Raw genomic sequence first — 12,860 nt, forward strand, 5'->3', positions numbered from 1 at the left:
TCCTCCTCCTCCTCAGAGGCCTCAAGCAGGCGTAGTATCTCCTCCGTATCTGTAAAAGGAAAAAAAGATCAAGGAATGTTCACATAAGATGCATCTCAAGAAATGTTCCCAGTCACTGTCAATTATGATCTGAATGCACAAACTCTGTGCAAAAGCCTCTATTTTCCCTCAGTAATGTTGAACAGTAATGCTACAATAGAAAAAGCTTGTAATTTATACAACATAAATTTTTCACTAATCATAACTGTGGTGGAGTTTATTATGTGTTTGATATAACAATGTGAAATGCTAAGGTAATTTGACATTTAATTCCTGACACCATTTTTAAATGCATTGGCTTGATTTAATTAAATACTTGTAATTTACTTTTATTACTGTAAAACCAACTGGGATACCTTAATCTCAATTACACTCAACCATAAAAGGCTACAGAAACTCAACTTTCAATTCTTTCACATCTGCTTTGCTTTTTAAAAGCCTATTACATTAATTAAATGTCTTCATGTTTTTTAAATCCCATGCTGCAGTAAACTCACACAACAGTCCCTTTAAATTGATTAGGACGTGTACAATTGCATCAACTTTCAATAGGAAATCTTCCACATTATTCTGAAGAAGTTCCAAATACCTCTGTAAGCTTCCATAACCTTAAGCACTTTACAAAGTCATTAATTCAAAAGAAATCAGTGAACTTCTGTAACACCGATGCCCCAAATTTGGAACAACTCAACAGCAGGCACACCAATGTCCCAAATTTAGAACCAGATCTACAGCACCCATCCACTACAGAATTATTAAAAATGCATGATTATCGGATTTTAAGACATCAGGCACATGAACAACTGTCCTGCGTCAAAAACAAATCCCAAAATTAAATGTCTACATGTCTCTGACTTTCCAAGCTGAAGTGCACCCATAAAACACTCCCTTTAAACTCATTAAAACGAGTACAATCTTATTAACTTTTGATGTGAATTCTCCAGTATGATATTCTGTAGTAGCTCCAAATACCTCTGTAAGCTTCAGTGACATTAATCACCTTACAGAGTCTTTAATGCTTCCTTAAAAGAAATGTGTGATCTACTGTAGCACCGATGCCCCAAAATTGGAACAAGCTCAAACGCACCCCCCTGAACTGCTTAAAATGGAATGATTTTCGGGTTTTCGGACTTCAGGCACATGAACAACTCTCCTGTGTCTCCTACAAACCATTAAAAGCTAAAAATCCTAAAGCAAACGGCTGTAAATAAGGATTACTTACCCATATCCTTCAGAGAGCGGAGAAGACAAGCACCACATGCAGTTCCCTTGAGTGGCGCCGCTCTTCTGCTTGTAAACATGCCGCGTTTTCTAACAGAAAATGAGCTAGAGGGATTGAAGAAAACGTGCCTTGGTATTAATTGGAAAAGTATAATAAATTTTTTTTCTGTGATTTTTTTAGTTTTGTCCCGAAACTGGGACATTTTTACTTAGTTTGGAGCTGAATGGGATAATATCAAGCGATTTAAAGCCCGGTCAGCATTGTTCAGAGGTAGTTAAAACTGCACAAATTGGTTGGCTTCATCGGACGAGTCTTTAATAATAAATCGGAAAAAGTAATATTGAAACTGTATAATTCGTGGTTCGACCCCGTCTAGAGTACTATGTACAGCTTTGGTCTCCCTATTACAGAAAAGACAGAAAAGTTGGAACGGGTTCAACGAAGAGTAACAAAGCTGATTCCTAGGTTGATAAATTTATCATATGAACAAAGGTTTAAAGAAGTAAATTTATTCAGCCTGTCAAAACGAAGAATGCGAGGCGATCTAATAGAAGTGTTTAAAATGTTTAAAGGATTCAATGATATTAATGCGGAAGATTACTTTACAATTGATCGATCAAATAGGACAAGAAGAAATCACAACTTGAAGATAAGTGGTAAAAGATTCTCGTCGCACGAAGCTAAATACTTCTTCAATCGAGTTGTTAATGTTTGGAAATCTCTACCCTGTGATGTTGAAAGTACAACAGTTACGGCCTTCAAGAATAGATTACACAAGTATTTTGAATCCAACCAACAACTTAGATATTATTCATTGTCATAATAACGTTAAATTCTTTCGAATACTGGTGTCCTTGTCCGTTTTTATCGCCCGATTGGTGGTACCAGTAATGGTAGTTCTTTCCTCTTTCCTACATAAATTCCATGCAGTTTTTCCATGCTGCATGGTTCTTTTTCCTTTCCTGCCAGCTTTGGCTGGAGGGATGGGGGGGTGGGGAGAAGCCTTCGCCTTTGCTGTTCTTCATCTTCCACCTTTGATTAGATAGTTAGTGTAGCTTGTCACAAACAGCCTCGTCAGGAACAGCAGTTCTGTTGTTGTTTGTTCTTCCTTTGTGTTCCTTTGTGCTCGCCTCCCAGGTTATTTTCCAGTTACATAAGAAACAAAAAAACTGTTAAAAATAATATCGGCCCACTACCATTAACCTGGTAGCAGCGATGGGACAAATTTGTGGCTTTACCGTGTACCAGCGACGGGCCACATTTTTGCCATGATAAAAAAAAAAAAAAAAATAGATGATGCATAAACTGATCACAAATGCGTATATATATATATATATATATATATATATATATATATATATATATATATATATATATATATATATATATATATATATATATATATATATATATATATATATATATATTATGAAATGGTTTGCGTAAGTGATGGTTTTTTCTCATTTTTCTCGCTTAGAGGGGCCTTTAAGAAACATAATCCCCGCAGCTACCAGGTCAAGTGGCAACACGAATAGTGCTAAAAGCATGGCGTCGGTCCTAAATTCAACCTTTAGTAGCGCATTTACAAAAGAGAACATGACATCGATTCCAGTCCCGAAGAAAAATTTTCAAGGCCCTGAAGAACATAAGCTTGCATTGACCGAAACTGATATCAGCGAAGCGCGTGCGTACCTGCAGATAATAGATCCAAATAAATCTCCGGGCCCCGATAATTTATCTCCTCATGTGTTAAGAGAATGTAGCCAACAGCTAGAATTACCCATAACATTAATATTCAACAAGTCATTAGCACAGGCCAGTGTGCCTCTTGAGTGGAAAAAGGCCAATATTACCCCGATCTTTAAAACATAGGAGACAGAAAACAAGCCAGTAAATATCGTCCTATCAGCCTTACGTCTGTCCTAATTAAACTATTCGAAAAAATAATCAGGGATAAAATTATCACTTTCCTTGAAACAAATGAATTGATAACTGATAGTCAGCATGGATTTCGTAGTAATCGGTCTTCCCCACCAACTTATTAACCTTTTCCAACGATGTTTATACATGTTGGGACGCCCGAAGCCCATATGACGTAATTTACCTAGATTTTTAGAAAGCGTTTGATAAAGTTCCTCACGTTAGGCTTATTTAAATACTGCATTCCCACGGTATTAACGACCATCTATGTGCGTGGATTCATGACTGGCTCACCGACAGAGAACAACGTGTAGTTCTTAATGGTGAAACATCGGATTGGCAACCCGTCACCAGTGGCGTGCCCCAAGGTTCGGTCCTGGGGCCAACAATATTCATAATTTACGTGAATGACTTACAACTGATATCCTATCAAAAGTAGCCAAATTCGCCGACGACACCAAATTAGGAGGTACGGTAATGAACAGTCAAAGTTGCGAGAACATTCAATCAGACTTAATAAGACTTGCCGACTGGAGCGAAAAATGGCAAATGAGTTTTAACGTAGATAAATGTAAAGTAATGCACATAGGTGAAAAAAATCCTAACTTTAAATATCAGATTCAAGGACATGAGATTAGCGAAGTAAAACAAGAAAAAGATTTTGATGTCATTATCAGTAACACTCTTAAAATGAGCGATCAATGTTCTGCAGCGAGTAAAAAATCCAATATGATGTTAGTATTAATCTCAAGAAACTTTGATTATAAATCACCCAAACTTATGAAGAGATTATATTTAGCATTTGTAAGACCACACCTAGAATACGCCGTTCAGTTCTGGTCACCTAACTATATCAAAGATCAAGTTTTGCTAGAAAAGATACAGCGACGAGCAACCAAACAAATTCCAGCGCTCCGAAACTTGCCATATGACGAGCGTTCAAAACGTTTAGATATGTTTTCCCTAAAAAAGCGAAGGATAAGAGGGGACTTAATTGAAGTGTTCAAAATCCTTAATGGATTCGACAACATTAACCCAGATAGTCTATTCCAGAGAGACATCAACACAAGAACACGCAGCAACGGTATGAAGTTAAAGGGAAACCGATGTAACACATTGGTGCGCATAGGTTTTTTCAATAACAGAGTCGTCGATCACTGGAATAGACTCCCACCGTCAGTAGTTAACGCACAGAGTATCAATAGCCTTAAGTCTTCTTTGGATAAGTACTTCAGGGACATAAGATTATACTGACCCTTCTTCGTATGTTTTCAGACAGATTGCAGCAAGACGTCAACCTAAATTCATATTATTCTCCCCCACAACCTAGATTGCAAGTAGCGTAAGTTAACAATAGAGTAAAGCAACAGTTAATGTCCGCATGACAGGTGGAGTGAGGTGTGGGTGCAGTAAGGTGACAGATTACTGGTGCGTGCCTAGTACTGCCGGTAAAACGAGGATCAAGCCTCCACCTGTGCCCCTGAAACTACACCTCACCCATCGTGAGTATTAGGGGGGATTCTGGGGCTGCCCTGTGTAGGCCACTCATCCTCTTCCAGTCTCCCTGTATTTTTATGTTCTTATGTTCTTATGTAATGAAGTCATTTTCCCCCTCAGCTTAGGTTACCAGTAGTGTAAGTTAAGGGTAGTAATTTCCTCTTATTTCTCTCTTTACTGTAAACTTTCCATGGCCTTTTCTTCCTTAAAGGTACATGGTGTTCTCTTCTAACTATTTCCTGCCGGCACGTTGCCGGAGGGAGAGGTGGGTGGGGAGGAGCCTTCATCTTTTCTGTCCTGCCTTACCACACGTAGATTACTAGTAGTAGCGGTAGTAAACAGACACCCTCGCCATAGACCGATAGGTCTTCTTGTGTTTGTTCTTCCTATGTATGTATCTTTTCTTATTTCGCCTCCTCCTCCTCCTCCTCCTCATCATCATCATCATCTTTTTCCCTCCTGCCCCCCTCTCCTCCTCCTCTCTTTTTTATTAGCTTCGGGTCTTCCCACTTCTACTACTACTACTACTACTACTACTACTACTACTAATAATAATAATAATAATAATAATAATAATAATAATAGTACTACTACTACTATTAATAATAATAATAATAATAATAATAATAATAATAATAATAATAATAATAATAATAATAATAATAATAATAATAATATTACTACTAATACTACTCCATCCAAGGAGATTTCAATGTCCACCACTATCTTTGGCTTTCATCCTCTTTCACTGATCAGCCTGGTAAACAAGCCTACAACTTTGCTCTCCTCAATGACCTAGAGCAGTTGGTTCAGCACCCTACTCGTATTCCCGAACGTCTTGGAGACAGGCCCAACATTCTAGACCTCTTCCTTTTCTCTAGCCCTTCTGCCTACTCTGTCAAACTGTTCTCTCATTGGGTTCATCCGATCACAACCTTATTTCTGTATTCTGTCTTATCGCTCCTGTACACCCTCTGAACCCACCGAAGAGGCGATGCCTCTGGCATTTTGCTTCAGCTCTGTGGGACGACCTGAGGATGTACTTTTTCCGATTTCCCGTGAAATGATTACTGCTTCCAGGAGAGAGACCCCTCTGTGTGTGCCCAGTGCATCACAGAGGTGATTGTCTCAGGAATGGAGGCATACATTCCACGTAGATTCTCTACTCTCCATGCTAAAAAGCCTTGGTTTAATCAAGCTTATTCTCGTGCTGTCAAAGATAGAGAGGCAGCTCACAAAAGGTACCAGAGTCTTCCAACTCCCGCTAACCATGACTTTTATATTTCCGCCCGGAATCTTGCCAAATCTATTCTCCGACTTAACAAAAACTCCTTTATCCATAGCAAACGTCAACACCTTGCTTTCTCTAATTCTTCCTGAGACTTCTGACATTTAGCCAAAAATATTTCCTCCAATTTCACTTCTTCCTCTTTCTTCCCTCTTAACCCAGACGGCAGCACTGCCGTCTCTTCTATTTCTAAGGCTGAACATGTCGCTCAGACTTTCTGTAACAACTCCACTCTGGACGATTCTGGGCATATTCCTCCTATTATTAAGATACTGCCCTATAGCTTTACTTTCCTGTCTATCCAAAGCTTTTGAATCAATCCTTAACCGGAAGATTCAAAAGCACCTTTTCACTTCTAACCTTCTATCTGATCGCCAGTATGGGTTCCGCAAGGGGCGTTCTACTGACGATCTTCTTAACTGATTCTTGATCATCCTCTCTCAGCCGTTTCGGTGAAACTTTCTGTTGCGCTAGACATATCGAAAGCCTTCGATAGAGTCTTTCATAAGTCTTTGCTTTCTAAACTACCCTTTTTCGGATTCTATCCTTCTTTCTGTTCTTTTATCTCCAGTTTCCTTTCCGGCCGTTCTATATCTGCTGTGGTAGACGGTCATTGTTCTTCCCCTAAACCGATGAATAGTGGTGTTCCACAGGGCTCTGTCCCACTCTCTTCCTCTTATTCATCAATGATCTTCTTTCCACAATAAAGTGTCCTATCCACTCATACACTGATGCCTCCACTCTGCTTTATTCAACTTCTTTCAACAGGAGACCCTCTCAACAGGAATTACATGACTCCAGGCTGGAGCTTGCAGAAAGCTTAACCTCAGACCTTACTATTATTTCCAATTGGAGTAAAAGGAACTTTGTGTCCTTCAATGCCTCAAAACCCCACTTTCTCCACCTATCAACTCGACACAATCTTCCAAACACCTATCCCCTATTCTTCGACAACACTCAGCTGTCACCTTCTTCAACACTAAACATCCTCGGTCTATCCTTAACTCAAAATCTTAACTGGAAACTTCACATCTCCTCTCTTACTAAATCAACTTCCTCGAGGTTGGGCGTTCTGTATCGTCTCCGCCAGTTCTTCTGCCCCGCACAGTTGCTATCCATATACAGGGGCCTTGTCCGCCCTCGTATGGAGTATGCATCTCACGTGTGGGGAGCTCCACTCACACTGCTCTCTTGGACAGACTGGAGTCTAAGGCTCTTCGTCTCAGCTCTCCTCCTCTTACTGATAGTCCTCTACCTCTAAATTTCCGCCGCCATGTTGCCTCTCTTTCTATCTTCTATCGATATTTCCACGCTGACTGCTCTTCTGAATTTGCTAATTGCATGCATCTCCCCTTCCCGCGGCCCCGCTGCACGCGAGTTTCTACTCATGCTCATCCCTATACTGTCCAAACCCCTTATGCAAGAGTTAACCAGCATCTTCACTCCTTCGTCCCTCACGCTGGTAAACTCTGGAACAATCTTATTTCATCTGTATTTCTTCCTCCTTCTCCTCCCGAAATTGACCTCACTTTCGGCTACCTCTTTGGATTCTTTTTGGGAGCAGCGAGTAGCGGGCTTTTTTTATTATTATTGTTTCTTTTTTTGTGTGCCCTTAAGCTGTCTCCTTTGTTGCCAAAAAAAAAAAAGACTACTACTACTACCACTGTTACTACTACTACTATTACTACTATTAGAGGCACTGCGAAAATAGCAGACAAAGGACAATTCTCCCAACACCCTCTGTCAAGAGGGTGTGCGGAAATTGCGATAAAATGTTGGAGCCGACACACTCCGACATTTTTGGCTTATTTTCAATAACTAAACCAGATAGAGAAGAAAGGTTATTGAATTTTCTCCAAGAGAAAATTATGTCATTTTATCAACACCCTCCGGCAGGCCAGGAACAATGCTACAACTAAAGAGTTTTGCCTGAAGAAAATGGAAGAATATGGACAACCTGACACGTATATCCTCTCATATTTTTGCATTTACTTAGTATTTCCGTACAGCTTAGAGCAATTTCGAAAGTAGCACTTTCTCCTGTATTGTTTAATTTTTTTCAACAACCAACTACGATAGAAACGTTCCGGAAGTAGCAACAAAACGAACATTGAATTATTCAGAAGTTAAGACTATGGCAGGCTCTTAACCTCCTCTTATAAGATAGGAACAAAGCTTAAACTCCAGAGGTTGGTGTATGAAAATTGTGAAAAATGGTGAAACTGACACAAACACCATCCTGCAATTGTTCATTTGTTTCAATACCTGTACCAGATAGAGACATTCCGAAAGTAGCGGCAGAAAGAACATTAAATGGCCTATACGATGACATCATGGCATGCTACTAACACTCCACTAGTGCCCGGCAAAAATTACAAAGATGTACAGTAACCTTTGGTAGTGCCCTAAGAAAAATGGCCAGTCTGACCCGTACTTCCTCTGACATTTTTTTCCCAAAAGGAGCATAAAATGTTTCATAAGGTAAACCCATGGCAGGCTCCTAACACTCTCTGGTAAGTTAGGAACAAAGCTATAACTCTGGGCGGTTTTGTGAGAGAATCGTACAAATGGTGGGAATGACCCGTACATCCTCCTACATTTTTTTTTCTCAATACCTTAACGAGATGGAACAAAACGGAAAGTACCATCAGAAAGAGCATGGAATGGTCCGTAGGTGAGGGCCACGGCAGCTTCCAACACCCTCTGGCAATTTAGAAACAATGGTATGTATGTGGGCGTTGGTGAGAGAAAATTGCATAAAATGGCGGAACTGGCTCAGACATCCTCCTACATTTATGCTTTTTTCTCAATACCTGAACCAGATAGAACAAAACGGAGAGTAGCAGCAAAAAGAGCACTAAATATTTTATACGGGTGTGCAGGCTCTCACGGACACCGCCTCAGGACGTGTGGGCCTGCCAGCGTGGTTCCCCAAGGACGTGTTCCCCGACGTTACCAAAGCCGCCTGGTGGGAGTTGTGGATAGGTGTGTATCGCTACAGTGACTATGTGGAGTTTCTTGTACAGCTTGGTTATAGTTATAATGTGTGTTACTCCTGGGTCACTATTGACAAGCTACAGAGTGTGAAGGTAGTGGGTTACGAAGCCTCAAGATGGAGACGCGACACACCATCACCTGGCTACCCCAATCAAGGAATTAACCTGTCAGCGCTCGTGCCAGAAAACAGACCCACTTGCACTGCTCTCCCAGTCATCACACCAGCCACTCCGCCCACTCCACCAGCCTCTCCACCCCCGCCCACTCCACTACCCACTACACCCCAATCCACCCCAGAAGCCACTACATATCCGCCCATTCTAGTGGAGGTGGCAGAGATGATGGCAGTTTTGACCGTGATGATCGGGGACATGTACCACACACTACAGCGTCTCGAAGAGGAACTAAGTAAGTGTGTGTGTGTGTGTGTATGTGTGTGTGTGTGTGTGTGTGTGTGTGTGTGTGTGTGTGTGTGTGTGTGTGTGTGCTCGCGCTTGGTGTGCTCATGTTAAATGATAAGTTGGTAGGTTGGTGGGGAGGTAACAACAACAATAATATTAATAATAATAATAGTAATAATAATAATAGTAATAATAATAGTAGTAGTAGTAGTAGTAGTAGAAGTAGTAGTAGTAGTAGTAATACTAATACTAATACTAATAATAATAATAATAATAATAATAATAATAATAATAATAATAATAATAATAATAATAATAATAATTAAAAAATAAACATTAACACTAGTAACACAGCCTCCTCCTCCTCCTCCAGAAGCGGCCCGGGGTCCTGCCTGGCCCGGAACACACCACGGCCGGCCGCATCCTAAGCGAGTCCGAAACAGCCCAGCCTAAACGAGAAATGGACCAATCACAGCGCGCGCTGAGCCAGGCCAAGCACTGTCCGCTGGTGACGTCATTGCTTAGACTCTATATACACAATTGTATCACATAATTATACGCCACGTGATTGTCTCCATGCATTTCGCTTAAGGACAATAAACACCCAGAGAATATAGTGAAATAAAGTGTTTCCCTTCCCTTCCCTTCCCTCCCCTTCCCTTTCATCTCCTCCCCTTCCCTTCCCTTCCCAAGACTTCCCTTCCCTTTCCTTCTCTTCCCAAGACTTCCCTTCCGTTCCCTTCCCTTCCCAAGACTTCCCTTCCCTTCCCTTCCCTTCACAAAACTTCCCTTCCATTCCATTCCCTTCCCTTCCCTTCTCTTTCTTTCCCTTCCCTTCCCTTCCCTTCCTCATATTTTCTCTCATCTGTGCCCGTATCCTCACGAGCTATCAACTGTTACTCTTAAAGTTACTATCAAAGTTAATAGTTTCAAATTATTAAGAGTAAAAGCTATCCTCGTCAACTTTGAGTGTAAGTATTAGCAAATCCTGGCTACTATTATCTTCTTCTTCTTCTTTATGGCGGGCTCGTTGCTAAGGACGCCTCCGTGCAAAACGTAAACATCCGACATGAATTAAGTAAATATTTCAAAAGAAAAATAAAGAAAACATGTATAAATGAACAACAAAAACATTATAAATGGCAAACACAAGAAAATATTGAGTTTTGTGGCAGATAGAAGCTCAAAGGCTGCTTTTACTCCGTCACTCGTCAATACCCTTATCTCCCCTCCTGCGTCACGACTTGCTCTGCTGAAATTACCGCACCATAACCACGTCATCTGCCCCAATGAGCACATCTACGGGCCGGGGAACGAGCGCAGAAAAGGAGTAAGTTTAATTGGTCGCCATATGAAACGGTCTTCTTACATCAAATTCATGAAAAAATACGTATACTCAGAGGGTGTTATAGGAAGAGTATCACCCCTGAGGATAAGAAGAGAGCGTGGACTGAAGTGGCAGAAGCTGTAACAAGATTAGTAATCACATATTCATGGTTCAGTTAGCTTACAAACTAACCTAACCTAATCAAGTGGGTGTTTTTGGCATTATAACACAAACACTGACCTTCCAAACAGAACATACCTTTTTATTCTGTATCTGAATAGTTCCATTATGACCATTTCTGCCACAACCCCCTCTCCCTCAACAACCTAACATAACTAAACCTAACCATGTCAAACTTGCCCCATCCTACCGAACACATCCTAACTTAAGATGCCAAGTTTGTTGGGGGGGAGGAGGGGGTTGGTATAGATAGTTAAGGCATATTTGCCCTCTTTTTATTCTTTATTTTTTTTTATTTTTTTTTTGGGGGGGGGGTGCTAGGCATGCCAGACTATGGACACTTTTACAAGTACTTTATGTCAAGACTATATGGGAATAGGTAGGTTTCGTGAGAATGGTAAAGTAAGATTAAAATAGTATATTTATAGCATTGGTCAAATAGATTATGGTGATATAATGTTAGATCGGAATGTACTCAAGATAATGAAATTAAGGTTAACGCTTTTATTTTTTATTACATATTCACATATTCATGATTCAAGTAACTTGTAAACTAACCTAACCTCGTCAAATGGGTATTTTTTGTATACGAACACAACCACAGAGTTTCCAAACACAACATACTTTTCCTACTGCTCCACGTGAATAGCATCATCATGACCATTTCTGCTGCAACCCCCACTCCCTCAACAATCTAACATAACTAAACCAACTCCTACTAACACGTCCTAACCTAACATGGTAGTTCCCCAATTTTGTTAGGGTGGAGAGGGGGTTAGTATAAGAGAGTCAAGTCATATTTACCTGTTATTTTATTTATTCCTTATTTATATATATATTTTTTTTGGGGGGGGGGTTGGGCATGCCAGATTCTCAACACTTTTACAAGTATTTTAGGTTAAGACTATATCGGAATAGGTAGATTTGATGAGAATGGTAAAGTAAGATTAAAATATTATTTTGATAGCATTGGTCAAACAGTTTCTGGTGATATAATGTAAGGTTAGAAGTACTCAAAAGAATGGAATTAAGATTAATGCTTTGAATTTTTTTGTATAGCTGTATTGTGTAATATCCTCCTTCTTAGAGAAAAGCATTTTAGAAAAGTAGGTAATGAACAGTAGTATTTATGGCCATGTTCATAACAACTAAAAAGTTAATGTCTTATGATGCATGTAAATAAAATACTGGTACTGATTTAGCTTTCCATCACAGCATGTATTAAATGTTATTGGAGAAGGTATGGGAAATAAAAAGCATGCCATAGTGAAACGATTAAGAAACTTGCTTCACATTTATACCCTGACAGTGCCTTCCCTGGGAGTGGACCCCGTACGCAGGATGACTGTGAAAGGCGTTGGTACAACGTACAACAAAAATCAAAGCCTCACATTGCCAAGTGCAAGAATGAGCAGCGACAGACTGTTAATTTTTTTTAGTTGTTATGTCTTTATATGTAAAACTTATATTAGTTAGTTTTTTATGTGCTCACAGAATGCAGCTATACTGGCCACAAGGCCTTTATTTCAGGTTAAAGTTAATAAGTTCATAGCAGTGAACTTCATATTTGATATATAATTTTTTTTAATGTTCATCTGTCAGTGACTATCAATCTATCTAAATACCTTGGTTATCTTTCCCCAATGAAGGGTTTTAGCCAAGACAGGCACACACTTACTCACACACTCACACTCATGTACACTCTCTCAGCTGCACAGCCCCTGAGGGAGTAAAAAAGGCCCTCACTGTATGGGGGATTAGCTGCACAGTTCAGACAGGGAACTTCCACACCAAGGCCTCACAGCATACACTGGTTTACCCCTGCCCCTTCATAACAATGACATTTCCCCCAGCACCTGAGTGCCCCACACGTGTGGCACCACAGATACGCAGGCGCCTGCCTATATAACTATGACATAAGCTGTGGTAGATAAACTGGTGTATGACATCATAGGCTGCTCGTCTCATGTATTTGAAGGGGTACCAGAG

General features: G+C 40.2%; 1 protein-coding gene across 1 annotated transcript in view; it reads right to left on the reverse strand.

Moving 5' to 3' along the window:
* Nucleotides 1–1,360, reverse strand: part of LOC126990009 (uncharacterized) — a 1,850-nt gene extending 490 nt beyond the window's left edge. Inside the window, exons 1-2 of the mRNA XM_050848590.1 lie at nucleotides 1,262–1,360; nucleotides 1–49 (exon numbers count right to left, since the gene is read on the reverse strand). The exon at nucleotides 1–49 is cut by the window's left edge and continues 490 nt beyond it. Coding sequence (XP_050704547.1) covers nucleotides 1–49; nucleotides 1,262–1,340 — 128 coding nt within the window. The 5' untranslated portion in view covers nucleotides 1,341–1,360. The remainder of the gene's footprint in view (nucleotides 50–1,261) is intronic.
* Nucleotides 1,361–12,860: the final 11,500 nt, after the last annotated feature.

The sequence above is a fragment of the Eriocheir sinensis genome, unplaced genomic scaffold (assembly GCF_024679095.1).
Source record: "Eriocheir sinensis breed Jianghai 21 unplaced genomic scaffold, ASM2467909v1 Scaffold1409, whole genome shotgun sequence".
Lineage (NCBI taxonomy): Eukaryota > Metazoa > Arthropoda > Malacostraca > Decapoda > Varunidae > Eriocheir > Eriocheir sinensis.